We start from the raw sequence: 26,659 nt of genomic DNA, 5'->3' as shown, positions 1-26,659 counted from the left end.
CCCTGACTGGTCTGCTTAGTGGTTAGAGCATCACCTGTTGATCAAAGGGTCAAGGGCACGTACCTGGGTTGCAGGTGTGATCCCGGGCCCTGGTCCGGGCGCATGCAGGAGGCAACCAATCAGGGTGTCTCTCTCACATAGATGTTTCTCTCTCACATAGATGTTTCTCTCTCCTCCTCCTCCTCCTCCTCCTCCCTTTCCCCCTCCCTCCATCCTTCTACTCTCTAAAAAATAAATGAAAAAATTAGCCTCGGGTGAGGATTAACAAAAAACAACCAACCGACAAACAACAAAAACACAGTAGAGAAGATCAATCAAACCAAAAGCTGATTCTCTGAGAGTTTTTAACCCCCGCGCCAGGTTGATGGGAAGGAAGAGACGCGACAAATCGCAGGCATCGGGGACGAGAAAGGACAGCGTGACAGGTCACCCTGGCGTGACGAGGAGCGTCAGGGACACTGTCAGCCGCACCCCGATCCGCGCTGCGCCCGGTGACGGGGCAGAGCCCTTCAGGGGCAGAGCTGGCAGTGCTCACCGAGGAGGATCGGGTGGGCGGGCGGGCGGGGCCGGGAGCCCGCGCAGCGTTGGCGCCCGCATGAACCCGTGTCAGTGGTTGCCTTCTTTTCCCAACGCGCAACTGTAAGCCTGCTTTTGCCCACCTGTGTATGAACGGATTATCCCTCTGTCTTTTGAAGACTTTGAAATTGTGTTTTAAAATCTTCCCACGAAGAACACGCCAGTGAATCTACAAAACACTTTAAAAAAAGGGTGATAGCGATTTCATACAGTGCCATCCAGCAGCGGAGGAGACCAATAGCACCCGACCCTAAGCCAGACAGACGTCCCAGGAGCAGCACCGGCAGACCAGCACCCTCACGTGCACAGCCGCCAACGTTAAAACAGCCGGGCCGGCGCGGCTCCGGGTTGGCGTCAGGGTTCGATTCCTGGTCAGGGCACAGGCCCGGGTTGCGGGCTCCATTCCCAGGAGTCAGCGATCCATGATTCTCTCTCATCATGGATGTTTCTCTCTCTCCCTTCCTCTCTGAAATCAATAAAAATATATTTTTTGAAAAAAACATAAGAAAGTGGCCCCGTGGCCAGCCTCTCCGTCCAGTCACCGGTCCGAGGCGCCCGTTCCCCACTTTGAGATGGGACGTGGTCAGAGCCAGGCTGGGGTTCAGGTTGGGTCTAGGCTGGTGAAGGGGGGGCTGCCCGGGGGGCCACAGACCCCAGCCAGGAGGGTGGAGGTGGGATGGGGACCCTGGGAGGCTGGAGGGTGGAGGGCTGTGATGGGCTGGGAGCCATGCCTGTTCTTGCACTTGAAGTTGTCCCTGGAAGTCACCTGCAGCCTGTGGCCTTCAGCCTGGACGCCTGCCAGGCCACAGACGGCGCTCTACCCACAGGGGCGGCTGGTCCTCCCTGGAGTGTGCAGGTGCCTCCTGGGGCCCACGTGGCTGCCCCTGCTCCTATAGCAACCACACTCTGTGGATGGAGCACGCCCTCTGTCTGTCTGTCCGTTCTGCAGCCCTGAGGGGGCTCCCTGTGAGAGAACCACGCAGTGGGCCCAGAACCAGGCAATAGGCCCAGAACCCAGGCAGCAGGCCCAGAACCTAGGCTGTGGGGCTCAGAACCCGGGCAGTGGGCCCAGAACCCAGGCAGTGAGCCCAGAACCAGGCAACAAGCCCAGAACCCAGGCAGCAAGCCCAGAACCCAGGCAGCGAGCCCAGAACCCAGGCAGCGAGCCCAGAACCAGGCAGCAAGCCCAGAACCCAGGCAGCAAGCCCAGAACCCAGGCAACGAGCCCAGAACCCAGGCAGTGAGCCCAGAACCAGGAAGCAAGCCCAGAACCCAGGCAGCAGGCCCAGAACCTGGGCTGTGGGGCTCAGAACCCAGGCAGCGAGCCCAGAACCCAGGCAGCAAGCCCAGAACCCAGGCAGTGGGCCCAGAACCCAGGCAGCAGGCCCAGAACCTGGGCTGTGGGGCTCAGAACCCGGGCAGTGGGCCCAGAACCCAGGCAGCGAGCCCAGAACCAGGCAACAAGCCCAGAACCCAGGCAGCAAGCCCAGAGCCAGGCCCCCAGAGGCTGTGATCTGTTGGCACACAGCTCCTCTCCACCCGCCTCTCTCCATCCAGGTTGAGGTGGCCAATGGGGCTGCAGGGCTCACCTGCGGGGACTGACCCAAATAACGGGGTTACCTTGGCCCCGGCGAGGCCGTCAATGTCGGCACAGCTCCAGGCGCAGCAGAGCTGGGGGTCCCAGGACGTTCCAGGTGAGGGTGTGTGTGAGGGGCGGCCCCTCCTCCCTGAACCCCTGTGGGAGGGCCTGCCTTCCCTCTGCCCTGTGCTCTGCCCTCGGCCTCCCAGGAGCGCCCCTTCTCTTCTGGGGGTTAGAGCCGGTGCCTGGGGAGGGCCCTGCCCCTCCGAGGATAGGGGTGACGGTGGCATTTCAAGTGCAGCCATGCTTGGCCCAGGCCTTGAGGTCCTGTGTGGCCTCCCCCCACCCCTGGAACAGCACAGACAATCACACGGGTTTCAAGCATTTATTCCGATGGAGTTTTGAGTACAAAAATTAATGGGAACCAAGCAGAATGGACGAGAAGTCAGAGGGGCCCGAATGCCCGCCCCGGCCAGGGCCCTGGGCTCTCATGGTGGGAGGGCGGCGCTCATGCCGCAGGACCTGGCCCGGACCCTCCGAGGAAGCTGCCGTCACGGCTGGGGGGCCGTGGGAGCGCCTGGGAACGGAAGGGAGGCTGGCCCGGGGCTCACAGGCGGGGGGCCAAGGTGAGGGCCAGGAGGCCGAGGGCCAGCCCCAGGCCCAGGGCGGTGCTGGCGAGCAGGGGGCGGCCGGGCGCGCCGTTCGGGAGCCTCTCGTTGCACAGGTCGTTGTGGCAGCACCAGGTCACCGTGCCGCTGGTGACCTGGCCGGGCCGGGTGTTGGTGGGCGTGCACGTCTCCACGCAGTCCTTCTCCACCAGGTTCCCCGACAGAGGCTCCACTGGGAAGGGCAAGTGTGGTCAGGCCTGGCCGCCTCTGAGCCCCACGCCCCACCCAGCATGCATCCACGGCGCCCCGACATCCCCAGGATGGTCCCCCACCCGGGCATGGTCCCCCACCCAGGGACGGTCCCCCACCCAGGCACGGTCCCCCATCAGGTACGGTCCCCCACCCAGGGACGGTCCCCCACCCAGGGACGGTCCCCCACCCAGGGACGGTCCCCCATCAGGTACGGTCCCCCACCCAGGGACGGTCCCCCACCCAGGGACAGTCCTCCACCCAGGTACGGTCCCCCACCCAGGCACGGTCCCCCACCCAGGGACAGTCCCCCACCCAGGCACGGTCCCCCACCCAGGGACGGTCCCCCACCCAGGCACGATCCCCCACCCAGGGACGGTCCCCCACCCAGGCACGGTCCCCCATCAGGTACGGTCCCCCACCCAGGGACGGTCCCCCACCCAGGGACAGTCCCCCACCCAGGCACGGTCCCCCACCCAGGGACGGTCCCCCACCCAGGCACGATCCCCCACCCAGGGACGGTCCCCCACCTGGGCACAGTCCCCCACCCAGGGACGGTCCCCCACCCAGGCACGGTCCCCCACCCAGGCACGGTCCCCCATCAGGTACAGTCCCCCACCCATGGACGGTCCCCCACCCAGGCACGGTCCCCCACCCATGGACAGTCCCCCACCCAGGCACGGTCCCCCACCCGGGATGGTCCCCCACCCAGGGACGGTCCCCCACCCAGGGCAGCAGGGACACTCACCCCTGGTCAGGGTCCGGCAGTAGCGCGCGCTGGCCTGGCAGCTCTGTGGCTTCTTACAGTTGGTGGAGCCGGTGCACACGTGGCAGTGGAGAGCCTGGGCTGGGGGGAGGGAGGGTTTGCAGGGTCTCAGCCAGGGCCGGGGAGACCCTTCAGGGACCTCCAAGCCCTGGGCTCACCGCTGGAAAGGCCCCTCTGGACAGAGCCATCTGCCACCGTGGCCTGAGGCCAGCCCCATGGGGTCCCCACGTCCGGCAGGGCCTGTCCTGCACCAGCCTCAGCTGGAGGGAGTGGCACCCCAGTCTGTAGGGCCTGAGCCCTGGGCTGGCAGGTCGGGCGGAACTGAGAAGTGGCCAGTAGGGGGTGCACTGGAGACCGGCCTCCCGGCCTCAGCGCCCCGACTCACTCATCCCGCCCCAGGGCTGTCCCCAGGGGCAGGTGCTGGACCTAAGGCTGAGCCAGGGCCACAGGAGCCTGTGGGGAGAAGGGCTGTCCTGGGAGGACCGTGAAGGGCCAGATGGGGGAGGCATCTCCAGGCGGCTGGCCGTGTCACTGCCCGTCAGGGGGCCGGTCCCAAGAGGCCATCTGCCTTCTCTGATTCCCGACGGAGATGGGGCTGGTTTTAAATTCTGAGTCCAGCCCGGCCGGCGCGGCTCAGGGGTTGAGCGCCGACCTATGAACCAGGAGGTCATGGTTCCATTCCTGGTCAGGGCACAGGCCCGGGTTGCGGGCTCCATCCCCCGTGGGGGGCGTGCAGGAGGCAGCCCATCCGTGATTCTCTCTCATCATGGATGTTTCTATCTCTCTCCCTGTCCCTCCCTCTCTGACATCAATAAAAATATTTTTAAAATTAATAACAAATAAATTCTGAGTCCAGCACCCCCACCGTCTCGGGATTCTGTGAGCCTCAGGCTCCGCAGCTCCAGGCTCCCGCCCCAGCCCCGCCGCCTGCCCGCACCTGGGCCCACGGCCGCAGCCAGGACGATGAGCAGCAGCAGGACTGTCTTCATGGCGCGTCTTGGGGAGCAGTGGGGCCCCTCCTCTCCGGAGGCCTTATAACTGGGACAGAGGCTGTGGGAGGGGCAGGGTGGGCAGCCAGCCAGGCCGCGGGACTTACCCCTCCCGCAGCCACACCAGGGCCGCGCGCCTGCCCCTCCCCCGGCCGGGGTCTGCGCCTGCCTCACTGGCCCTGCAGCGCCCTGTCCAGCCCCCCGTCCAGCCCTGGAGCACCTTGTCCTCACCTCCCACCGCCTCCCTGGTTCTCCACCCTCAGGGTCACGGCCAGGGTCTGTGCAGGTGCCTGCGGTGCCCAGAGCTGTGTCCATGGCCCAGAGGCAGGAGGGGCGCTGGCCCTGCCTTCTGGGGTCTGGGCTCGGGGCCACTGGGCAGCCCAGGCAGAGCCTGGGAAGGACCCCAGGGAAGCCTAGTGTCCTGCTGAGATGGCAGACGGGGTGGGGGCAGGGCGGGCATCGGGGCGTGGCTGCTGGATGTGCTCAGAGGGGAGCCCGGCCAGGTGACTAGGGGCCTGCAGGTGCCCTGCGGCCCTCGGCGCCAGGCAGACCTGCGGGGGGTGTGCATGGGCCCCGCTGACGCGAGGGGGGCGGCCCAGGCAGCTCAGCACCCCCCCCACCTTGCCCCAACGCAGCCCATCACCCTGATGGATGCGCCAGCAGGGGGCCGGAGGGGGCAGCCCGAGGCTCCTGGGGGCCCGTGGGCGCAGGCTGCTCAGAGCTGGGCTCCAGACTCCCGCCCTTCCTCCCGGCGGCAGAGCCAGCCCCTGTGCCACGCGGTAAAGTCAGGGCCGCATCACAGTGCGGAGGCAAGGGGGCGGCCCACCGGAGCGCTCTGTGCAGTCACCGGGTGGACCTGCCCGAGGTGCAGGGCTGGTGCGGTGCCGCCGGGCCTGGCTCCCGAGGGCTTAGTCCGGGCAGCTGGGGTCTCGCTGGACAGGCTGGTCACGTGGGGGTCCCCATGTCCTCCCCCAGAGAGTCACCCTGAGTTCTGAGGCCTCCCCGCACTCATCGGGCACCGCCATGCGGGCGGGCGAGCATGCCCGGGGCCTGGGAAGCAGGGCACAGGGCTTGGTGACAGGGTGCTGACTGGCGGGGAGGGGGGTGTGACTCATGGAAGCTGCTGGAATAACTGGTTGGGGGACCTGGCGGAACCCCAGGTCCAGGACATCGGGAGGAGAGAGGTCTGGGCCTGAGGCACCTGAGCAGAGGCAGCAGCTGGGTCTGGCTCCTGAGAGGAGCCTTTGTCCCTGACAGCTGCCCACGGGCACGGGGCCGGGGCTGCCGTCCTGGGGCCTTCGTCACAGTCGGGTCAACAACAGCCCAGACACAGTTGACTTGTGGGAGGAAGTGGGTGATTCGGATGGCACAAGCTCTCAGACATCTGGAGTCATTGAGACCGTGCAGTCAGGGAGGGCTTCCTGCAGGTGGTGGTGACCTGGCTCTGCTCTCGAAGGCAGGAGGCAGGAGGCAGGGGACAGAGGAGCTGTCATGACCCCTTACACTGGCCCCTTCCAGCACGCTTTGCTGGTCAGGAATGAGGTCCCCAGGACTGGGGCAGCATCAGGCACGCCTTCCCCTCACCCTTGCCCCACCCCTCGCCTGCCAGAGAAAGTCACCGCTTTCCAGAACCCGCGCCCTCTCACCCAGCCCTGGAGGCAGCCCTGTTCCCAGGCTGGGCGGTGCCCGCAGAATGTTGGCATCGGGCAGAGCGGCACAGGCCTGGGCGGCTCCCCTTCCTGTGTCTCCCATCCCCTTCTCGGCAGGGCCCGGCCACACCCGAGAGTCAGTGCAGTGTCTCCCTGGGTCCTGCTCCGTCCCTCCCCGTCCCACACGGGCCCCAGGTACACGGAGAGGCGGGCCTGGCCCGGGGCACCCAGCCAGGGAGTGGGAGCCAGAGGCACCTTTTGCACACAGGGCCTCAGGCCTAGACAAGGCCCCTGTCACCTGCTCCTAGGGCCTAGCTCTCCCCTGGGACCTTAGCCCTTGTCCAGAGCCAACCTCCAGGATGCTGGGGCTGCTGGTGTCCTGGGGCTGCTGGTGTCCTGGGCCGGGTCAGGGGCTGGGACTCAGGGCCGCCCTGCCCACACTGAAGGGTCACACGCAGCCCTTCCCTGCCTCAGGGCGCAGCCCGTTCCCTGGTCACACACAGCCCTTCCCTGCCTCGGGGCACAGCCCATCCCTGGGAATGCCCAGCGGAGCCCTGGGTTCCTCAGGCCAAGAGAAACAAGCCAGTTCCCAGGCCGGGCAGGTGATGCCCTGAGACCAGCCGCCCGGGGTCCCTGCCACACCAGCCCCAGGCCCAGCCCTGGGACCCTCCACAGAGCCCGCATGGCCTGGTGCTCAGCTTCGCTGGCTGTGGCCCTGAGAGGCGCTGGGGGACAAGGAGGAAACCTCCAGGTGTGAGCTTGTCCTCTGAAGTGGGGGACCTGCAGGAGGGCTGGGCACAGAGCCTCAGGCCTTGGCAGCGTGGGCCATGGAACCTGCAGCCCCAGAATCGCAGAGCCCACGGCCCCAGAACTAGGGTTCCCGAGGGGCTGACTCCCCCTGAGTCAGCGCAGGCTCCCTGCTGTCCCAGAAGAACGGAGCCTTTGTCTCATGCTCTGCCCCTGCCGCTCCCTCGGCTGCTCACGGCACCTCCTGTCGCCTGGAGCTGATGGCCGTGAGCCCTGGAGCTGCATGTTGCTGTAGGTTCCTGGGCAGTGAACATGGGCCTTATCCCTTTCCTCCCTCCCTCCTCCCCCTCATTTGCTCCAACTGCCCATCCACCCATCCATCCACCCATCCATCCACCCATCCATCCATCCATCCACTCATCCACTCATCCACCCATCCACCCATCCACCCATCCACCCATCCATCCACCCACCCATCCATCCACCCATCCACCCACCCACCCATCCATCCACCCACCCATCCATCCACCCACCCATCCACCCATCCATCCACCCACCCATCCACCCATCCACCCATCTACCCATCCACCCATCCACCCATCCATCCACCCACCCACCCATCCATCCACCCACCCATCCACCCATCCATCCACCCATCCATCCACCCACCCATCCACCCACCCATCCACCCATCCATCCACCCACCCACCCATCCATCCACCCACCCATCCACCCACCCATCCACCCATCCATCCACCCACCCACCCATCCACCCACCCATCCACCCACCCATCCACCCATCCATCCACCCACCCATCCACCCACCTATCCACCCATCCATCCACCCACCCACCCATCCATCCACCCACCCATCCACCCACCCATCCACCCATCCACCCATCTACCCATCCACCCATCCATCCACCCACCCATCCATCCACCCACCCATCCATCCACCCACCCATCCATCCACCCATCCATCCACCCACCCATCCACCCATCCACCCATCCACCCACCCACCCATCCACCCATCCATCCACCCACCTATCTATCCATCATCCATCCACCCATCCACCCACCCACCCATCCACCCATCCACCCATCCATCCACCCACCCATCCATCATCCATCCCTCAATCCATCCATTTATCCACCCATCCATCCATACATACATACATACATACATACATACATTTATCCATCTGTCTATCCAGTCACCCATCCACCCACCTCCTCATCCACTCACACCACGTAAGAGTCCTCCAGGAGTTCATTACAATGGTGTTTCTGCCTTCTCCTCCCTCTTCCCTTTCTTACTGACACGCCTGCCCCTGGTGAGAGAGCCTAGTGTCTCAATAACCATGGAGTGAACCCAGCGGGGCTCTGAGAGCCTGGGGTCCACAGGGGGTGGTGGGAAGCTCTGGGATTGGCCAACCCGACAGGCAGACCCGCTCTTCTCACTGAAGATGATATGGTAAGGGGGGGCCCCAGAGGACACCACAGATCCCAAGCCTCAAGCGGGAAATAAGTCTCTTCCGTAGATATGTGCTCTGCCCGTCGTCTGTCCATCTCTGGCACCAGTGCCTCTTGCACTGGGAGTGTAAGACCCTTTCCCTGACAAGCAGCCTCCTGATCACTTTGTCCCCTGTCCCCTGGGAACAGGAAGTGCCCCTCTCCTTGTTTGGTGCTATCACTCTTTTTCCTAAATATTTAAATACTAGAGGCCCGGTGCACAAAATTCATGCACGGAGGGGGGGGGTGGTTCCCTCAGCCCAGCCTGCACCCACTCCAATCGGGGACCCCTCGGGGGTTGTCTGACCCTATGAGTTTAGGCCCTGTGGGATTGAACCTAAACCAGCAGCCGGACACCCCTCTCACATCTGGGACCGCTGGCTCCTAACCACTCACCTGCCTGCCTGCCTGCCTGATTGCCCCTAACCTCTCTGCCTGCCTGATAGCTCCTAACTGCCCTCCCCTGCTGGCCTGATCTAGCTCCCAACTGCCCTCCCTGCAGGCCTGATCTCACCCCCAACTGCCCTCCTCTGCCGGCCAATTTGGTTCTGATTGGTCAGTTTTTCTATGCCAGTCAGAGTCAAAAGCTCCGCTTCCTAGGCAGCCATTGGCTCCTTACATTCACCCAGATTTGGTTCTGATTGGTCAGTTCCTATGCCAGTCAGCGTCTCTGGGCCTATCAATGGGGCCTGATCAGAAAAGCGGGGCTGATCAGCAGCCAGAGTGGAGGCCTGGAGAGAAATGAAGGCGACTGTTGGCCAGGCCGGGAGAGAAAGAGCAGCAAGTTCTGATCAACAGCTGCCCCAGAGGCTAAGGATGAGACCCTGCCTCTCTCTGCAGGCTTCTCTCTGGGCCTGACCCGCAGCCCCCTAGGCAGTCAGTGCTGGGTCGGGCGCCCGCAGCAGCCCCAGTCAGTGCTGGGTCGCCACAGCAACCCAGGACTGACTTCTGGTCTGGTGGAGCCTTCAGTCTTAATCGGTCATTACGACCCTGACTCTTTAGTATATAGATCACTCTTGTTTTTATTGATGTCAGAGAGGAAGGGAGAGAAAGAGAGAAAAATATCAATGATGAGAAAGAATCATGGATCGGCTGCCTCCTGCACGCCCCCCACTGGGGATCGAGCCTGCCACCTGGGCATGTGCCCTGACTGGGGATCAAAACGTGACCTCCTGGTTCATAGGTCGATGCTCAACTGCTGAGCCACGCCCAAACACTGCTGGACAATCTGGAACTTTAACAAGATGTTTACAAACAGCTGATGAAATTCCGGGATTGGGATACTGTCTTCCCAGGCATGTGAGCCCAGACCTCAGACGGGCACCGCCTCCCCCGCACCCTGCTTTGTACAGACCAGGTTCCTACCGCCCATGCAGGTGCAGGGGAGGGAGCCGGCGGGGCTGTCTCAGCATCAGCCGGGGGCCAGAGACCCAGATGAGGGTCCTCACATGGCCGAGACCGGAGCCCAGGCAGCCGCCCAGCAGCCACGCTCCACTCGGTGGCCCCAGGGACCCGGCTTTGGCACCTGTTCCTGGTCCGAGGGGTTTGCGTGTTTTTGCAGCTGCTCTGGGTGTGGGACAGGCCCCGGGGGAGGGAGGTGGGTCCCAGCGGGCTGCCAGGGAGCTCTCCCCACAATCCCAGAGCTTAGGGGAGCACATGTTTGTGCCATCAGCCTGGGACAGTTACGCAAGCGGGAGCCTGGGTGGCTCCCGGGAGCAGGGCCTGCTGGGTGGAGGGACGGGGCACCTGGAGGCCCAGGGGCGCCTGGCGCCGTGCCCGGGACTGAAGAGCAGGCCCGACAGTGGGCCCCAGGTCACACGGAGCTGGGTGGGTGTGAAGGCGGGGGGCGGGGTGCTGTCACCCCCAGGCCCCATACATGCTGCTGCTCAGCCCAAGCTCTCTGCACCCCATCTGCCCAGGCCTCCCTCAGGCATTTCAGGAGTAACAAGTCCCAGCCTGAGCCCATGTGTGGCCCACGCCACCCAAATCTCCTACCCAGCAGCCAGTGGGGGGTGGGGGAGGGGGGCGCTTTGGGGCGAAGGCAACTCCCTGTCCTGCTGCCTGGGAGCCCAGCTCGGCGGGTGTACCCGCTGTCCCCTCTGGGCTCCAGCTTTGGGGGTCTCCTTGCGGCCCCCCCGCCCTGCCGACCTCTGGGCTTTGGCACCTGCTGCCCGGCTGCCTTCCCGAGTCCATGGCACCCACCACCTCCCCTTCTGAGAGGCCGGCGACCCTCCACCCCCTGCCCCCTCCACAGCCCCGTCAGGCGCCCCCACTTTTTGGTCGGTTTGCCGGCTGTGGCCCCGTCTGTCCGGTCACTGTGGTGTCCCAGTGCCCGTGTGATCCTGGTGCTCAGGGCGCCCCCAAGCGAGCAGCCCATGGGGAAGCCGTGGGGGGACAGTGGCGAGGACCCGGCTTTATCGCAGACCCCTCTGCCCACCCAGGACAGCTCCGGGCCTCGGTGTCCCCGGGTGCAGCAGGAAACCGCTATCGTCATGGAAACCTTCCCCGTGCCCGCCTTCTGAGCGCAGAAGCTCTGGGGAGGAGTCAGGGGCTGTCACGTGGCGGCCCAGGGGGTTTTCCGTTGAGACTCGTAGGGATGAGGCCTGCCCCCCCACCTCTCCACACACACCCCCGCCAAGCAGGCAGGAGGGAAATTTCCACCACGCGGCCCGGTGGGGAGCCCAACCTGAGCCCCAACTTCTCTCCTGGGAGGGTGGCCCCACGCAGACCCCGTGCCAGCCTCCTCCTGGGTCTCTGGAGCCCACAAGTCTGGCCGCAGAGGAAGATGGGGCTGGAGGCTGGGGTCCCCCTCCCCCTGCCGAGGGAATCCGGGTGCCTTGTTTCAAGGCAGGGTGCCCTCAGGCCACCTGGGCCTCAGAAAGCCCCAGCCGGTGTCGCTCAGTGGATAGAGCTTCAGCCTACGGGCCAAAGGGTCCCGGGTTCCATTCCCGGTCGGGGCACAGGCCTGGGCTGCGGGCTCGATCCCCAGGGTGGGGCGTGCAGGAGGCAGCCGGTCCATGATCTTCTCTCCTCATGGATGCTTCTCTCTCCCCCTCTCCCTTCCTCTCTGACGTCAATAAACACATATTTTTTAAAAAAAGAAGAAAAGCAACGCACCCAGAGACAACCTCAGAGGACAGCAGGGCTGCACCTTTATTCTCCTCTCGGGCCCGGGGGCGGCGGGCAGTGGTGACTCACGCCCACCCCCTCGGGGACCCGGCCCAGACCCGCCGCGGGCAGCCGGGGCGCGGGCGCGTCCAGCCCGGCTCCAAGGAGGCCCCAGTGGCTGTGTGAGGGGCTGTGAGGGCGGGAGGCCTGCGCAGATGGCAGATGGGCCGGCGAATGGAGGGCGAATGGCCCCGGGAGAGACCCACAGGGGACCGCGGATCCGCCACCCCCTGCACGCGGCTCTGGCGCAGGGGGGTGGAGGGCTGGTGGTCATGGCGTAGGGGCTCCTTGGGGACAGGCTGAGGGGGTGGCCGGCTGGACACAGGCCACGTGCAGCCCAAGCCAGGCCGAGGGGGCAGGAGGGCCCGGCCGGCCCGCGGGCTGGCTCACCAGGCGGCCCAGAGCAGCGCCCACAGCAGGCTGCCCGAGGCGCTGGCCCACAGGGCGCCCCGGCCGCCCGCCAGGCCCCCGGCCCCGTTGCGGTTGCACTGGCTGCCCTGGCAGCAGAAGACGGATAGGGCACGGCCGTCCGAGGACACGGTGCTGTTGGGGCAGGTCGGGGCGCAGGACTTCATCACCAGGATGCCGCCGGGGTTGGCTGTGGAGACAGGGGGAGGCCGTGGGTGGCACCCGCCCAAGCCCTGGGGCCTGACTGGTGTGAGGGTCCGAGGGAGCCTGCCCTGTGTGTGTGAGTGGAGGGGGTCCTTCCTGGTGCCTCTGGGCCCAGGAGGCCTGTCTCCCCTCAGACCAGGCTCCCGTCTGGCATCTGGGGCCAGGGAGTGGCCTGGGGTCTCACACGCCCCGTCTCTGCCCCTTTCCCTCTGACCGAGTCTGGAGGGAGTCTGGGATTCGGGCCCAGAGGATGGTCAGGCCCTGTGCTCACCCCGCCCCTTTCTGGGGCTGGAAGCCTTAGGAAACGGGGCGCAGGGCTATGGGAGAGCACAGCCTGCAGCAGCTCTGGGGCCCACAGGGGAACAGAGGGGGGACGCGGGGGGCAGCGCTGCCCTGGGAAGCAGAGCCCTGGGGAGGGAGCGGGCCTCAGCCACTGCCATCATCTGCCCCAGCCCCGCGGTGGGTGGTGCACGGCAGCTGGGAGGGTCCTGGGAGGACCGGCAGGCGCTGCTCCCCTGCCCTGGCCGGCAGCTGGGCTCCGTAGGGAGGGGCCTGGCCTCCCCGTGCCTCGATGTCCCCTCCCGACGTGCGGGTCACAGCAGAGCCAGCTCCGCGGGGTTTGGGTTAACGAGGCCGTGTGGCTGCCTGTGCGTTTCAGCCGCGGGCAGTGCCCGCGCACAGAGCCCATGGCCCACCTGAGGGGCCGGGCCAGGCAGCCGTCCCACGCCCTCAGGAAGGAACGTCTCCCCAGAGGCCTTCCAGCCCAGCTCCGCTGCCCCACCCACACCTGTTCCCTCAGGCCTACTGACCACGGACTCACTCTCATTTAAACCGTAAAGCCTAGCCCAGCCCAGCCCGTGTGGCTCAGGGGTTGAGCGTTGACCTATGAACCAGGAGGTCACGGTTCGATCCCTGGTCAGGGCACAGGCCCGGGTTGTGGGCTCCATCCCAGTAGGGGGGCGAGCAGGAGGCAGCTAATCAATGGTTCTCTCTCATCATAGATGTTTCTCTCTCTCCCTTCCTCTCTGAAATCAATGAAAAATATTTAAAAAATAAAAAACATACAAATATTAAACTCTAAAGCCCACTGTGGGGCTGGGCTGCTGGTAGAGCTGTGACCCTCACATCCACACGGGAGTGGGGACGGGTGGGCCCCTGCCCGCTGCAGCCCGGGGTGGGCCAGCTCGGGGTTCCTGCTGGAGGGTGTGCTGCCCTTGGGTCTGGCCCGGCGGGCGGGCGCGGGGTGGGCGTGGTACTCACTGGCCCGCGTGATCACACAGTACTTGTCCGTCTGGGCACACTCCACCAGGGACTCACAGTTGGCGTGGCCGCAGCACACGTGGCAGTGCAGGGCCCGGGCTGAGAGGAGGGAAGCACAGGCCCATGAGTGGCTGGGGCCGGGCCTGGCCTGGGCTGCCTGTGCCCGCTGGCCTCTCTCAGCCTCCCCCCTCCCTCCCCGCAGAGGTGCTCCTGGTCCCGGGATGGGCTGAGGGCTGGGGCCTCGGTGGTGGTGGCCCTGCGTGTGTGAGTCCCTATCTGTCAGCAGGAGTGAGGGTGCAGGGGTGGGGGGCGCGGCATCTGCAAGCAGCCGGCGACAGGATGGGACGGGGAGGCCCTGATGCAAGGACAGTCGGCTCCCGAGACCATCGCGTCCCCTCTCCCTGTGCCTGCCCCTCCCTGAGCTTCGGTGTCCTCACCCATAGGAGACGCCCAGTCTCGCGGGAGGACCTGCAGCGCCCTTCACGGGCCGAGGCCGGGGCCTGCTGCCGGCCCGGAGGTCGGCTGTGCACACGGGCCCTTTAGTGAATCGGAAGGAACGGCCTTGCCCTTCCCCTGCTGGGCCTGCGGTGACCCAGCCCCTGGCCCATCACTGGGAGCCTGTAGCACAGGCCCTTGTCCTGCCGTCCTGCCCCCCGTCCCCCGCCTGCTGGTCCCAGGGACAGGGAGATGAGCACAGGCTCCGGGGCTGGGGACCCCACCGGCCGCCCAGGGGACAGCTGGCTGAGAGGGACGGGGCCGTGTGGAAAGGCTTCCTGGGTGGGCGGCCCTGGAGCCGGCCCTGGACGGACTCGGGGGGCATCTACGTGCTGTCTGAGGAAAGGGCCCTCGGGGAGCAGGTGCCTGGCGGGGACCAGGCTGGAGGACCCAGAGCTTTGACGGGGCAGGGGCACAGGCGGGAAAGCCAGGAGCCCTTCGGGTGTGGGCCTGTGCTGCAGGGCGGAGCGCCTCTGAGCCAGGGCTCTGGGGAGGCAGCCAGGTGCCCTGGGGGTTCTCGCAAGGGGTGCCCTGTGCCGTGGCCTGCAGGACGAGACGGGCCCGCTCTGACCCGGGGGCTGGCGCCTATGACATGGGTAACAGCACCTTCCCCAGCTGGACCCACTGATGTCGGAGCCCCTTTCCTGGTGTGCAGTGTGGGGGCGCAGGTGGCTGAACCCCGGGCCAGCAGGAGGGTGAGCTCAGCGCCCCCTCACCTCCAACTCAGAGGCCCTGCTTCCCAGGCCAGGGTTCTGGAACCTCCAAGAAGAAGAATAGGCCTCACCCTAGCTGGTGTGGCTCAGTGGATAGAGCGTTGGCCTGCGGACTGAAGGGTCCTAGGTTCAATTCTGGTCAAGGGAATATGCCCGGGCTGCGGGCTCGATCCCCTTTGGGGGGCGTGCAGGAGGCAGCCGATCAATGATTCTTTCTCATCATTGATGTTTCTCTCCCTCTCCTTTCCTCTCTGAAATCAATAAAAAAATAAAAATGTGAACTATAGATGCATTAGAAGAAACGGGCGTCTCTGTGCGGGGCCTGTCCGCAGCGGTGTCCTGGGTGCTGCGGGGAGGGAGCAGCCTTGCTCCTCCGAACAGGAGCCCGGCCGTGCTTCGGTGTCCCCGGGAGGCCCCTGGTCCCACGCCGGGGCTGTGCTGAGGTCCGTGGCTCATCTCTCCAGGTCCCCGAGCCGTGGCCCTTCACGCAGGTGCTGTCCCAGCCTGTGCCCGTGGGCACCAGCCCTCCATCTGCCTTGCCAGCTCCCCAAGCTGCCACCCACAGCCCCCCACCCCCGCCCCAGCCCCGGGGCAGGCAGACAGGAGGCTCATTCAGGCCCCACGCCCAGGGAGGCTGCGGGGGTAATTAGCCCTGGGTGGGGGGTAATTAGCCAGCTGATAATCACCGGCTGACCCACTCCCTCCCTCCCCAGGCCTCGTTTCCGGTGGCCTTGCTGCCGCCGCAGATGCTCACAGCCACACAGCCGGGCCATCACATCAGGTGGGGCACAGCGGGGCTGAGAGGGGAGCCACCCCTGCATTCTCCTGGTTTCAGCCCCGAGAGTCCCGCCTCCGAGGAATTCCTTTTGCCCTCGGAAAACAGGACCCTTGAGACACCCCTGAACCTCAGGCCCCAGCGCAGCCCAGCGTTCCGCAGCCTCGGCCTGTCACTGGGAGCCTCACCCCCACAAGGACTAGGCTGACCAGAAACAGGGCCCAAAGGGACACCAGAGGTCTGCACGTCGGGCTGGCCAGGGCGGCGCGAGGCCTCAGCCTCCGTCCCAGCGGCCCCCCATCCGCAGGCCCTCGGCGCAGCCAGGCCTGCCAGCCCCTGGCCCCTGCCGTCCTGCCGCCCTTACCCACGGCGTCCCCGGCGCCAGGCGGGCGGCCCTTACCCGAGTCCGCGCACAGCGCAGCCAGAAGCAGAAGCATCAGGACTGGCCTCATCGTGGGGTGTCCGCCGCAGGGACTGGGCGCAGGCGGGCGGCTTTATACAGCGGCCGGCGGGACAGACCTAGTAATTTAGCTGGAGATGAGCTTGGGGAGCGGGGCCACCTGACTCGGGCGCCTGGCTTGCCCCACCCCCAGCGCCCGGGGTGCTCTCGAAGGTCACGGTGCCCCTCGTTGAGCCTCGGGTTCCTCGCTCCCGCCATGGCCAGCAGCCCCCGGCTGGGTCGGGGAGCAGGCGCAGCCCGGCTGGCGGGGCTCAGTGGTTGGGCGTCAACCAATGAACCAGGAGGTCAGGGCACAGGCCTGGGTTGTGGGCTCGCTCCCCAGTGAGGGGCGTGCAGGAGGCAGCCGATCAATGATTCTCTCTCATCATGGATGTTTCTCTCTCTCCCTCTCCTTTCCTCTCTGACATCAATAAAAAAAATATTTTTTTTAAAAAAAGCAGGCACAGGGAGGGTGGTCTATGGGGTACAGCCCACTCTGGGGGCCTGGGGGATACGGCCCTGCCCTGGGTCTGGTCTGCAGGACATGGGAAAACTTTAAAGGGGAAACTGAGGCACGCGGAGCTGAAAGCTGGCTTTGGACCCGTGTCTGGATCTTCACTGTGGCTGCCTGGGGCCCTGGTCAGTGCTGGCCTGAGACCCCGCATTCCAGCAACCTCCTCGGGGTGCCGCTGCCGCTGCTCTGAGGGGCCCAGCACCCCAGCGGCACTCGGTCACTGCTCTCCGCCTCCAGGCCAGGCTCTGAGGACCATGTGACATCCACTCCATCATCCAGTCCATTCACCTCCTCCAACCGCACCCTCCCTCTCCACCTGCCCCCCAAGCCTGGGGCCCCGCCTGGAGCCGTCCTGGACTCAGGCCTGGTGTCTCCCCAGACCCCACCTCATCCCTCTGCCCAGATCTGAGAACAGTCCTGGCTCTGCTTCAGGGGGCACATGGCTCCCCCGCCGGCGTGGCTCAGAGGTTGAGCATCAGCCTATGAACCAGAAGGTCACGGTTCGATTTGCAGTCGGGGCACAGGCCTGGGTTGTGAGCTCAACCCCCCAGTGTGGCGCGTGCAGGAGACAGCGATCCATGATTCTCTCTCTCCTCCTTTCCTCTCTGAAATCAATAAAAGTACCCTTTTTAAAAGAGGGGGGCACATGGCTGGGAAGGGTGTGACAGACCGTGTGGAATGCTGGGGAGAGGCCGGGTGGAGTCCAGGGCCAGGAACATCCCGCAACCTTCCCGCTGGGCACTCCCTGCCCGAGTTCCCAAGAGGGGGAGCCCCACCCACACAGGCGCCCGACTGCAGCCAGCCCCTCACGGAAGCCACCAGCAGGCAACTGACCCAGTGACCAGCCCAGGCCTCTGGGAGTGACAGTGCTGCAGAGAGGCCGCGGGAGGGGGGACAGCCGGGCTCGGGGCCCCCCTGCCCCAGGCCAGGCCTTGGTGGTCCCTCTGCAGTGCCGAGCTCAGGCCCTCAGTGCTGGGGCGCAGGGATGAAAGGCTGTGTGTAGGGGTGTGGGAGACCCACATTCACAGAGGCCGGTCAGGTGCCGCTCCCGGGCCCTGTGTGCAGGCCGTGTCTCTACATGTTGAAGTTGGGGTGAGGAGGGGGAGACCCTTGAGGGCAGAGGGGGAGCCCATGGACAGGAGTAGGACCAGCCCCGCCAGGTGATGGGCTCCCCACACTCTCCCGCTGTGCTGTCTCAGGGCGCGGCCTCTGAGTGCGCCCGCACTGCCTGCCCACTTCCCTCCTGGAGCCTCTAAGAGGAGACGCTGGGTGGGGGAGGAGAGCGGGGGTAATTTTCTCGGGGTCCCCGGGGGTGGCTGTCTGGGCAGCAAGGAGCCGGGATGCAGGACGCGCATGTTCCTGAGTGTGGGCGGCTGATACTCCCCAGGACCCAGGAGGCGGCAAACTGGATCAACGGGGTGTCCCAGCAGCCCGTGGCCCGCAGGGTGAACCTGGGACAGTCCAGCCTGCCCCACACACCCAGTTTAATTTGGAGTTTGCTAGGGAAGAGTAGAGAAGTGTAATCCAGAAGAAGCATGCTATCCCAAAACCTGAGTTCTGCAAACACAGGTGGAACTTTACAGAGAAAAAGGAGGAAGTGGGAGGGGCTTTGAACGGAGCCCCAAGGCCTGTGGGGGGAACTGGAGAGCCTGGTGTCCTGGCGAGGCTGGCAAGGAGGAACTCCCCTTCTCCTGCTGGATCCCCGACAGCTGCCTCTGCTTGTCAGGGTCTGTGCAGGGCTCCCCATTGGGGACCCTGGGTCCACTTTTTATTTTTTTTATTTTTTGCGAGAGGATTTTTTTATATTTTTATTTTCGGGCTTCCATTGGCCGGATCCACAGCTGGTGAGTGGGGGTGGGGGAGAGGGATACTGATCCTTGGTTGGCAAAACCCAGCCTCCCATTTCCCCGCGCCACAGTGGATCGGTGGCAGAGTTTTCCAACTGCCGCTCCACAGGAGGGAGGAAGGTCCCGCACTCCGGCCTGGCGCTGGCGAGGGCGCAGCCTGTGCACCTCCTGCGCCCCCCACCCCCACCCCCGCGGGGTGAAAGCTGCCCCGAAGGGCAGCACCGATTTCCTGGCAGCTACCGGGGGAGCGGCAGCCTCTCTAGCAATCGTAGAGGCGACGGTGGAAATGGGAGGACTGGGCTTATCTGTAATGATTTTGTCCCTTGGCTCTTGGTGAGAAGATCTTTATCGCCAAGACTTCTGTGCGCCCTATTTTTCTTTTACTCTCGTAAAAAAAGTGGGGGAGGCGGGCTTGTAATTGAGCCAAGGTATTTAGCCATTTGTCCACTTTTTATAAATATATTTTAATTGATTTCAGAGAGGAAGGGAGAGGGAGAGGGCGAGAGAAACATCAATGATGAGAATCATGGACCGGCTGCCTCCTGCACGCCCCACACTGGGGATGGAGCCAGCAACTGGGCCTGTGCCCTGACCGTGAATCGAACCAGTGACGCTCAACCTCTGAGCCACGCGGGCAGGGTCGGATCCTTTTTGAACGTGATTTCCTTGGTTCGTGTTCACACTTGATTTTATTTTATTTTTATATTTTTTTCTTCTTTTTTTTAAATTAAATCTTTATTGTTCAGATTATTACAGTTGTTCCTCTTTTTCCCCCCCATATCTCCCCTCCACCAGGTTCCCCTCCCACCCTCCGCCTTCACCCCCCCCCACCACCACCACCACTGTCCTCATCCATAGGTGCATGATTTTTGTCCAGTCTCTTCCCGCATCCCCCTCACCCCTTTCTTTCCCAAGAATAGTCAGTCCACTCCCTTGCTATGCCCCTGGTTCTATGATAATCACCAGTTCATTCTGTTCATCAGATTATTCACTTGATTTTCAGATTCACTTGTTGATGGATGTGTGTTTGTTGTTCATAATTTGTATCTTTACCTTTCTCTTCTTCTTCCTCTTCTTAAAGGATACCTTTCAGCATCACACCTGATTTCAGAATCTCTCCCAGACCTTGGGTGCCTACCGTTTGCAACAGCAACAGTAAGAATCACCTCCACCTTCCCTCCCAGCCCAGCCGCCTGGGTCCCGTTCTGCTGAGCACACCCTTTAAGCGCAGCCCGCGGCAGTGCCTGGCCCCGCCGCTAGGGGCGCAGGAGGGGCGAGCGCGCCCCGTGCCTGTTTCCAGCCCCTGCACCGCGCCTCCTTCCCCAGACCCACCCTTCAGTTAGCACTGCGACCCCTTCCGTCCTCCCCATCGGAGACCCCGGCCAGAGACCCTCTGCGCGTCCTCTGCGGGTCAGAGTCCAAGCTGCCACCTGCTCACCTGCCCTGCGCACTGACGCAGAGTTGGCACCGCACACCCGGGGCCAATCCGCGCTCCGGTCCTAGGCCTGGGAGCTGAGCATGGCTTTGGAGAAGAGGGGTCCCCACACCCCAAATCCTAATTGCAGGAAAGGCCAGGGTTGCCCAGAATGCTGAGGCTGTGCTGCACACCTGGCCCCAGGTTTGGAGGCAGAACAGGGCACGGGGGAGAACGGGGTGTCCCCACTCTGGTGACACTGGGGGTGAAGTCCAAGTTCGTGCAGTAGAGTCCCTTCTCTCCTGACTCCTGGGATCTGGGAGGACGAGCTAAGGATGAGCAGCTGCAGCATCTCCCTCATCAGGACAGGGTCCCAGGCTGACGCCCTACCCACGCCAGGGGTCCTTCCTCCCCGGCACTCCGCCTCCTGCTCTGACCCTCACCCCCCTGGAGAGGCTGCCGCAGGCCTCAGGGCCACGGGGTGAGAGCCCCGCTCAGGTGGGGGCCTTTACACCGCCCCTGCGTGTCCCGCCTTCAGGGTGGCTCTGGGGTCTCCACCTCCATAGGAGGCCTCCCTGCGGGCCCTGCTGCGAGCGGTGCTTCCTCTCCCACCTCTCTCCACCCTCCTCCCCTGCAGACACGGCTCCTGGGAGCCTGCCCAGAGCCGGGCACCCAACTCCAGAGACCCAGCCCAGCCCAGGGCCCAGCTGGGGAGCAGAGGGCTGCATATTTGAGGCAGGGTTTTTTCTGGGGTGAAAGTGTCCTGCCCTGAGTAGTGATGGCTGCACCTGGTGAACATGCTAAAATGCCGAGTCCTGCCCTGTTAGATGCTGAGTTTATGCGGTGACTGTGGTCCCAGAATTAAAGTCAGGCGGCGATTCAGAGACCTGGCGGCAGCAGCCAGACTCCCCGGGTTTCCAGGCCATCGCAGCGGCTTTGGGGTCCCTCGCCCTACTCAGCAGTGCCTGCGGGAACACGACCAGTTCCCGCAGAGCTGGGTGACCCACACAAGGACGCAGGGCAGTCCCCAGGTCAGTGGCCCTGGCGCCAGGCACAGGCTCTGCTCGGCTGCCCAGCCCAAACCTGCAGGATGGCCAGGGGCGGAGGGGCCTGAGCTCTGCGCGGCTGGGACCCTGTTCCAGGACACCCTCCCTGCAGCTGCTGGGCTTCGCTGGGAGAAAGTGTGGCCTGTGTGCGGGACGTTAGAGGGAAGCACGCTTCTCAACACCAGCTCCACGGAAGCCCTTTATTTCTCTCCGCGCCTGGGTGACTCGCTGTGAATGGTAACTGGCTCACAAAACAGCAAAGGGGCGTGAACTTGCTCTGAGGAATGGGGGTGGGGGCGGGGGACCCGGTCACCGAGGCGAGGTCTTCTCAGGTCAGGGCGCTGCTCAGGAGGATGGAGGCACAGCTCAGGAGGGCTCCCCAGAGCCCCCCGCCCCCCAGCCGCACGGCCCCTTCCAGCTCCTCCTCGATGGTCTGGTCGGGAGGGATGTCCCGCTCCAGGTTGGTGGGCCCCCCGACGTTGCAGCTCATGAGGCCGCAGCACCTCACCCAGTAGAAGCTGTTGGTCCTCAGGGCCTTAGGGGCTGGGGGCGGCATCTCGGACTCATAGACGAACGTGCAGTTGTTCGTGCAGTTCTTGTACACGAGCACCTCCCGGGAGTTCAGGCCTGGAAGGGAAGCCACCACTTCACGTTTTCTGCTTGTAAACACCGGGCACGCTCACGCTCACGCTCACGCTCACGCTCACGCTCCTATCGGGGACTGTGCCGTGCCCACAGCCTCACCACAGATGTCACTACGTTGCTAGAATTCTTTTTCTTTTAATTTTTAAATTGACTTTTACAGAGAGAGGGAAGGAGAGGGAGAGAGAAAAACATCGATGAAAGAGAAACATCTATCGGCTGCCTCCTGCACACCCCCTCCTGGGGATCAAGCCCCCAACCCAGGTATGTGCCCTGACCAGGAATCGAACCCGCAACCTTTGGGTGCCTGGGACAGTGCCCAACCACGGAACCACACCGGCCAGGCCCCTGGCTAGAATCCTGACTGAGAAAGAATATCCAAGTCCTCCAGAGGATCGAGGACTCCACCAGCAACTGGTCCCGCAGGTGCGCCCTCTGGGCGGCCAGCATCTCCGCTCGGCCCCGGAGAGTGATGGGCTCGTTATGCAGCCACACCGATGAAATGCCCTGTTCCCTCTGCTCTGTCCTCACCGAGAATATGTTTACTGGTGACAGAGAGACAAAGACAAGCACCCTGGACGCCGGGCTCTGCTCTGGCCCCGCGCCTGGCCTCCTGTGGGGCAGGAGTCGTCCTTGGCCTGGCAGCTGGTCGGCTTCAAGAGACCAGAGTCACTGGGGCACGAGGCACCGCCTGGCCACAGGGGGCACCAGGTGGAGGCCTTGAGCTTCGGCCTCACTCCCAGCCAGCCGCTGGGGACCCTGGGAGCCACGTCCACTGCCAGCACGTGGCTCTGCGGGGCGGCTCCCACTGCTGTCCCGGGGCCCCCCGGGGCCTGACCACATGCCGCTGGGACCGGACAGAGCAGGCAGGGCCAGGGCTGCGCAGCCCAAGCCGCCTGGCTCTGCCCTGGCCTCCGCGGCGGCCCCTGTGAGCGGGGAGGCAGGGCACTCACGGATGGAGACCGTCAGACAGCGCCTGATCTCGTACTCGCAGGTCTTCAGATTCGAACACTCGAAGGTGTTGATGGTCGCACACTCGTAGCATCTCAGGTTGTAGGTGACTGAGGAGAGAGGGGCGCTCCTGCACCAGCACTGCCTGCCCACCCCGCCCCTCTCCCAGCCTTGAGGTTGGGGTGCGCAGGGCTCAGCCCTGGGCGGGCTGCAAGGCTGGGCAGGACCAGCTCCCTGGGCGCAGCCAAGTCCAGCCGGAGTGCACCTGTTCCCAGAGGCAGGCCCAGGGAACCCCGCAGGGTAGCCGGAGACCTCTGCTCCGGGGGTGCAGTACCCCCAGATCTCCCTGGACCCGGCACCCCTGCTGCCTGCCTGAGTGGAGCCCCACGGGCCTCCAGGGGCGGCTCCAGACCAAGCTCCCCCCCCCACTACACCCCTCCTGGCTCGGGGTCCAGAGGCTCCGGCTGGCGAAGGGTGGGAACCGCACCCCAACCTTCCCAGGACCAGGGTCCATGGGGGGGCCTCTCCCTCAGACCTGGCGGGGCGGGCACTCACATTTGCTCATCCCCAGCTGCAGCCCGGACAGGAGCAGGGCGCAGAGCAGCAGCATCGTGGGCAGGACTGACCGACCTGTGGGCAGGAGGCCAGGGCGCAGGTGGGCGGAGCAGGGGGCGGGGGAGGCGGGCAGGGGCGGGGCTGGAGCTCGGCAGGCCGATGGCCCCTATGCTGGGCTCCTGTCCCAAGGCTGCCCCCCAGGACCGCACCCCTGACCCAAGGCTGAGGTCTGGGCCTGCGGACCCCGCCCAGGATGCGCCCAGACCTTCTGGAACCTTCCACACCTCCCTTCTACCTACAGGCTCCCAGCCTTTTGGAACCCTGCCCCCCAAAGTGCCTGACCTTATGGAACCCGCCCCCCAAAGCTCCTGCCCTTTTAGAACCCCCCCCCAAAGCGCCTGACCTTATGGGACCCGCCCCCCAAAGCTCCTGACCTTATGGAACCTTCTGGGCTGGCCCAACTGTCATGGGAGCGAAGCAGAACCTTCAAGAAGCTGCGCGAAGCATGATGGGAGCCAGTGGGGCCTCTGGAGACCCCGCCCCCAGGGGGCCTGCGCTCCCAGAAGTCCCCGCGCTCGCACCACCACCCCCTGCTCCTGGCTGGGTCGCTGCCCTGCAGCTGCGCTTCCGCCCCTGCACTTCCGGAAGCAGAGGACACCCCGTGTCTGCAGCTGAGGAAGCCCCCCCCTCGCCCCCTCGTCCCGCGCTCCCCTCCGCCCTCGTCCGCAGGGACCCCCCAGGAGGCTGTCCGGGCACCGGCACCGACGCCCGCTCCCTCCGGTGATGCCCGTCTCCCACTGCCCAGGCCTGGAAAGTGGCCCCCTCCTCGCCCACCCGCCTCCTGTCGGGACGCCTGCCCGGCCGCCCTGCTTCTCTGCGCCTGCGCGCAGCGCCCCGCTGGCCCGCCCCCCAACCCCACACCCCACACCCCACACCCCCAGCACGGCTGCTCCCCACGCTGAGCGGGTGAGCAGTAGGTGTGGGGCAGGGTGAGCACACGGGGGCCTAACAGAGGCCACCAATGCGCTCCCGCTCGGGGGCTGCCGGCCACCCACAGGGGCCGCCCTCCTGTCCCCCGAGACTGAGGCGTCTGGGTGCAGGTTCAGATGGGACACAGACGCCTCCTCCGTGCGCCTCGGGGATGGCACAGGAGACCCCTCTGCCTGCCCTCCCTGCCTCCTTCTGGGGCCACGGAGACTCTTTCTGGAAGGTTCCCAGGCTGCCCCCCCCCCCCCCCCCCCGAGTCCACCCGACTCAGGGAGAAGCACTGATTCCCTGCAGACCTGGAGCCTGACTCTTTGGCCCTCTTGGCATGGGGCACTTTAAACCACGTGTGAACAATGTGGGCCCCAATGCTCTCCACTGGCCCCAGGGCCGGAGGTAGGACAGAGCAGGGGGAGAATGGGGTGTCCCCACGCTGGTGACATTGGGGGTGAAGTCCAAGGTCGTGCAGTGGAGTCCCTTCTCTCCTGACGCCTGGGATCTGGGAGGACGCGCTAAGGATGAGCAGCTGCAGCGTCTCCCTCATCAGGACAGGGTCCCAGGCTGGCGCCCTACCCACGCCAGGGGTCCCCCCCACCCCGCACTCCACCTCCTGCTCTGACCCTGTGAGCCCCAAAGTCCAGAGCCTCCGAACGCTACTCTTCACGGTGGCCCTGCAGCGCTGGGCGGTGAGGGGAGGGAGGAGGCTGCCAGCCATAGGCAGTGGGGCCGCAGGCTCCGTTTCAGAGACAGCAGAGCCGGGCGCGCAGGAGGCAGCCGGTCACCGCTTACTCACAGCCATGTGCCAGCCTCTCCCTTCCTCTCTCTAAAAAATCATTAAAAACACATTTTTTAAAAGTCAAAAGGAATGAACAGAATGTCTCCTATTCCCTTCCTACTTCCCATATTGCATCCTGAGTGGGGGTGATGTGTGTCCCTACGTCATCACCACCCCCCACCAGCTGGCTCCCCCTTTGTAAACACAACCGCCACCAGCAGCCCTGGGCCGCCCGACCCTCCCTACCTTCGGGTCCCACGCCCGCGGAAGCCAGACACCAGACCACCATCCGGGAAACACGTTTAATGCGACAGCCCACCCCCGTGGGGGGCTCCTAGGAGCGAGGCGGCTGCCGGGAGCGGGCACTGCGCTCAGGGCGCTCCGAGGCCCAGGGGCAGGGCGGCGAGCGTCAGCAGCAGCGCCAGCCGGGCCCCGCCGCGCCGCGCGCCCGCCGCCTCCCGGTAGTACTGCCACTCGGTCTCGTTGATGGTCGGGCTGTCCGTGTTGCACAGCGGCGTCCGGCAGCACGAGGCGTAGAGGAAAGGCGTCGGCTTCAGGAGGACATAAGACTGGTAGGGCAGCACGTCCATCGGCTTGACGACCGGACAGTACTCCGTGCACTGCCTGGACACGTAGAAGAAACGGACAAGCATTCCTGCGGGGACAGGCCGGAGGCGGGCCAGGTCGGCGGCCAGCAGCGACACCGCACGGCTCCCGTGGAGCCCGCCCGCCCGGCCCCCTGGCCTCACCCACCCAGCGGCCCACGGAGAGGGCGCCCGGGCCGGCAGCAGCCATCGTGGGCCGGCCTGTGCGGGCTCTGCCTGGGAGTCACCGGCGCTGAGGCCGCTGTGAGCACACACACGCGTGGGAGCGTGGCCCAGGGCGCGGAGAGCCACGCGGTCCGTTAAAAAAGCCCAGGGGCGCGGCCCTCACAGCGCACCCCCTGCTGCTCGGGGTCCGCTCGACTTACTCACGACAACGGTGACACAGAAGACGCTGCCGGGCTCGCACTCGGTGGCCTTCGCGCAGCTCAGCGTGTAGAACTCCTCGCACGAGTGGCACTGCAGCGCGCCTAGGGAGCGGGCTCTGCGTCAGGGCCCCCCCACCCCCCGCAGGCCCCCCAGACCCCCGCCCCCGCCCCCACCCCCGCCCTGGTCCCGGCTCCGGCTCCGGCTCCGGCCCGGCGCGGGCAGGACCCACCTTGCCGCCCAGTCCCGGTGACGTTGGTGTCCGCCCGCGGCAGGCCCAGGGCCAGGAGGAAGGCCAGGAGGACCGTCATCTCCAGCGGCGCGGCCCTGGCGGAGCAGGTGTCCGTCAAAGCCTGTTGCCATGGACACAGGGCCCGCCCCCTGCTCCTCACCGGGGCAGCCCCGGGGCCTGTGTCCACCACGCAGGGCCCAGCCCCGGACCGCGCCGACCCGTCCCCGCACCCCCTTCTTCCCCGCACCCCCTTCTTCCACGCACCCCTGCCCCTTCCTGTCCCCCTGCGACTCCTCCCCGCCCATCGCGGCCCCCCCCCCCCCCAGGGCACCTGGGAGCCCGGGGCAAGGAAGCCTGAGGTCCCTGCAGGTGAGGTCCTGGGCTCCTTCTGGAATGTTCCTCACGAGCACCCGCGCCTGCAGTCCGGGACGGGGCGGCACACGTGGCCCGCGGCGGGGATTGGGGAGGCCCCGCCCGCACCCGGGGCTCCTGTCAGCGGAGCAGCGCTGCCTGGACCCACCTACCTGGTCCCTGTGGCGCCTGAACCTCGAAGCCCAGGCCGAACCTTCCAGAAGCGGCGCATGCGCCGCAGG

General features: G+C 65.3%; 4 protein-coding genes across 7 annotated transcripts; all 4 read right to left on the bottom strand.

Moving 5' to 3' along the window:
* Window positions 1–2,762: 2,762 nt before the first annotated feature.
* LOC308533582 (lymphocyte antigen 6D-like) lies at window positions 2,763–4,767 on the bottom strand (the record flags this gene model as incomplete). Its single annotated transcript, XM_081111616.1, has 3 exons — window positions 2,763–2,995; window positions 3,761–3,859; window positions 4,716–4,767. The coding sequence occupies 3 exons, from the start codon at window positions 4,765–4,767 to the stop codon at window positions 2,763–2,765; spliced, it is 384 nt and encodes a 127-aa protein (XP_080967742.1).
* Window positions 4,768–12,230: 7,463 nt separating this feature from the next.
* LOC308533568 (secreted Ly-6/uPAR domain-containing protein 2-like) lies at window positions 12,231–16,151 on the bottom strand (the record flags this gene model as incomplete). Its single annotated transcript, XM_081111601.1, has 3 exons — window positions 12,231–12,442; window positions 13,717–13,815; window positions 16,100–16,151. The coding sequence occupies 3 exons, from the start codon at window positions 16,149–16,151 to the stop codon at window positions 12,231–12,233; spliced, it is 363 nt and encodes a 120-aa protein (XP_080967727.1).
* Window positions 16,152–21,157: 5,006 nt separating this feature from the next.
* On the bottom strand, window positions 21,158–25,176 carry GML (glycosylphosphatidylinositol anchored molecule like). Of its 3 annotated transcripts, XM_081111544.1 has the most exons (5): window positions 23,942–23,974; window positions 23,542–23,568; window positions 23,108–23,182; window positions 22,555–22,662; window positions 21,158–21,586 (listed from the first exon to the last, which is right to left on the bottom strand). In XM_081111544.1, the coding sequence occupies exons 3-5, from the start codon at window positions 23,160–23,162 to the stop codon at window positions 21,288–21,290; spliced, it is 462 nt and encodes a 153-aa protein (XP_080967670.1). In that variant the 5' UTR covers window positions 23,163–23,182; window positions 23,542–23,568; window positions 23,942–23,974; the 3' UTR covers window positions 21,158–21,287. The 3 variants fall into 3 exon arrangements, with proteins under 3 accessions (XP_080967670.1, XP_080967669.1, XP_080967671.1); XM_081111543.1 differs by lacking the exons at window positions 23,542–23,568; window positions 23,942–23,974 and adding an exon at window positions 25,113–25,176; XM_081111545.1 differs by lacking the exons at window positions 23,542–23,568; window positions 23,942–23,974 and adding an exon at window positions 24,712–24,734.
* Window positions 25,144–26,145, bottom strand: LY6K (lymphocyte antigen 6 family member K; the record flags this gene model as incomplete). Of its 2 annotated transcripts, none has more annotated exons than XM_081111546.1 (3): window positions 25,144–25,521; window positions 25,837–25,938; window positions 26,067–26,145. In XM_081111546.1, the coding sequence occupies 3 exons, from the start codon at window positions 26,143–26,145 to the stop codon at window positions 25,238–25,240; spliced, it is 465 nt and encodes a 154-aa protein (XP_080967672.1). In that variant the 3' UTR covers window positions 25,144–25,237. The 2 variants fall into 2 exon arrangements, 1 of the variants encoding a protein (XP_080967672.1); XR_013997094.1 differs by having other exon boundaries at window positions 25,366–25,490; window positions 26,067–26,081.
* Window positions 26,146–26,659: the final 514 nt, after the last annotated feature.

The sequence above is a fragment of the Myotis nattereri genome, assembly GCF_964212035.1.
Source record: "Myotis nattereri genome assembly, chromosome: 17".
Taxonomy (NCBI): Eukaryota; Metazoa; Chordata; class Mammalia; order Chiroptera; family Vespertilionidae; genus Myotis; species Myotis nattereri.
Note: the sequence above shows the minus strand (reverse complement) of the source record. Positions and strands in the feature narration are given on the sequence as shown.

Bases quoted from the DNA above. Each gene is read 5' to 3' on its own strand.
- GML (XM_081111543.1), bottom strand. From the start codon at position 25,155: ATGGTGGTCTGGTGTCTGGCTTCCGCGGGCGTGGGACCCGAAG. The intron at 22,663-23,107 runs GTGAGTGCCCGC...CTCTCTCCTCAG, and splicing joins GCAGCTGGGGATGAGCAAAT to TCACCTACAACCTGAGATGC. The intron at 21,587-22,554 runs GTGAGTGCCCTG...CTTCCCTTCCAG, and splicing joins CTGTCTGACGGTCTCCATCC to GCCTGAACTCCCGGGAGGTG.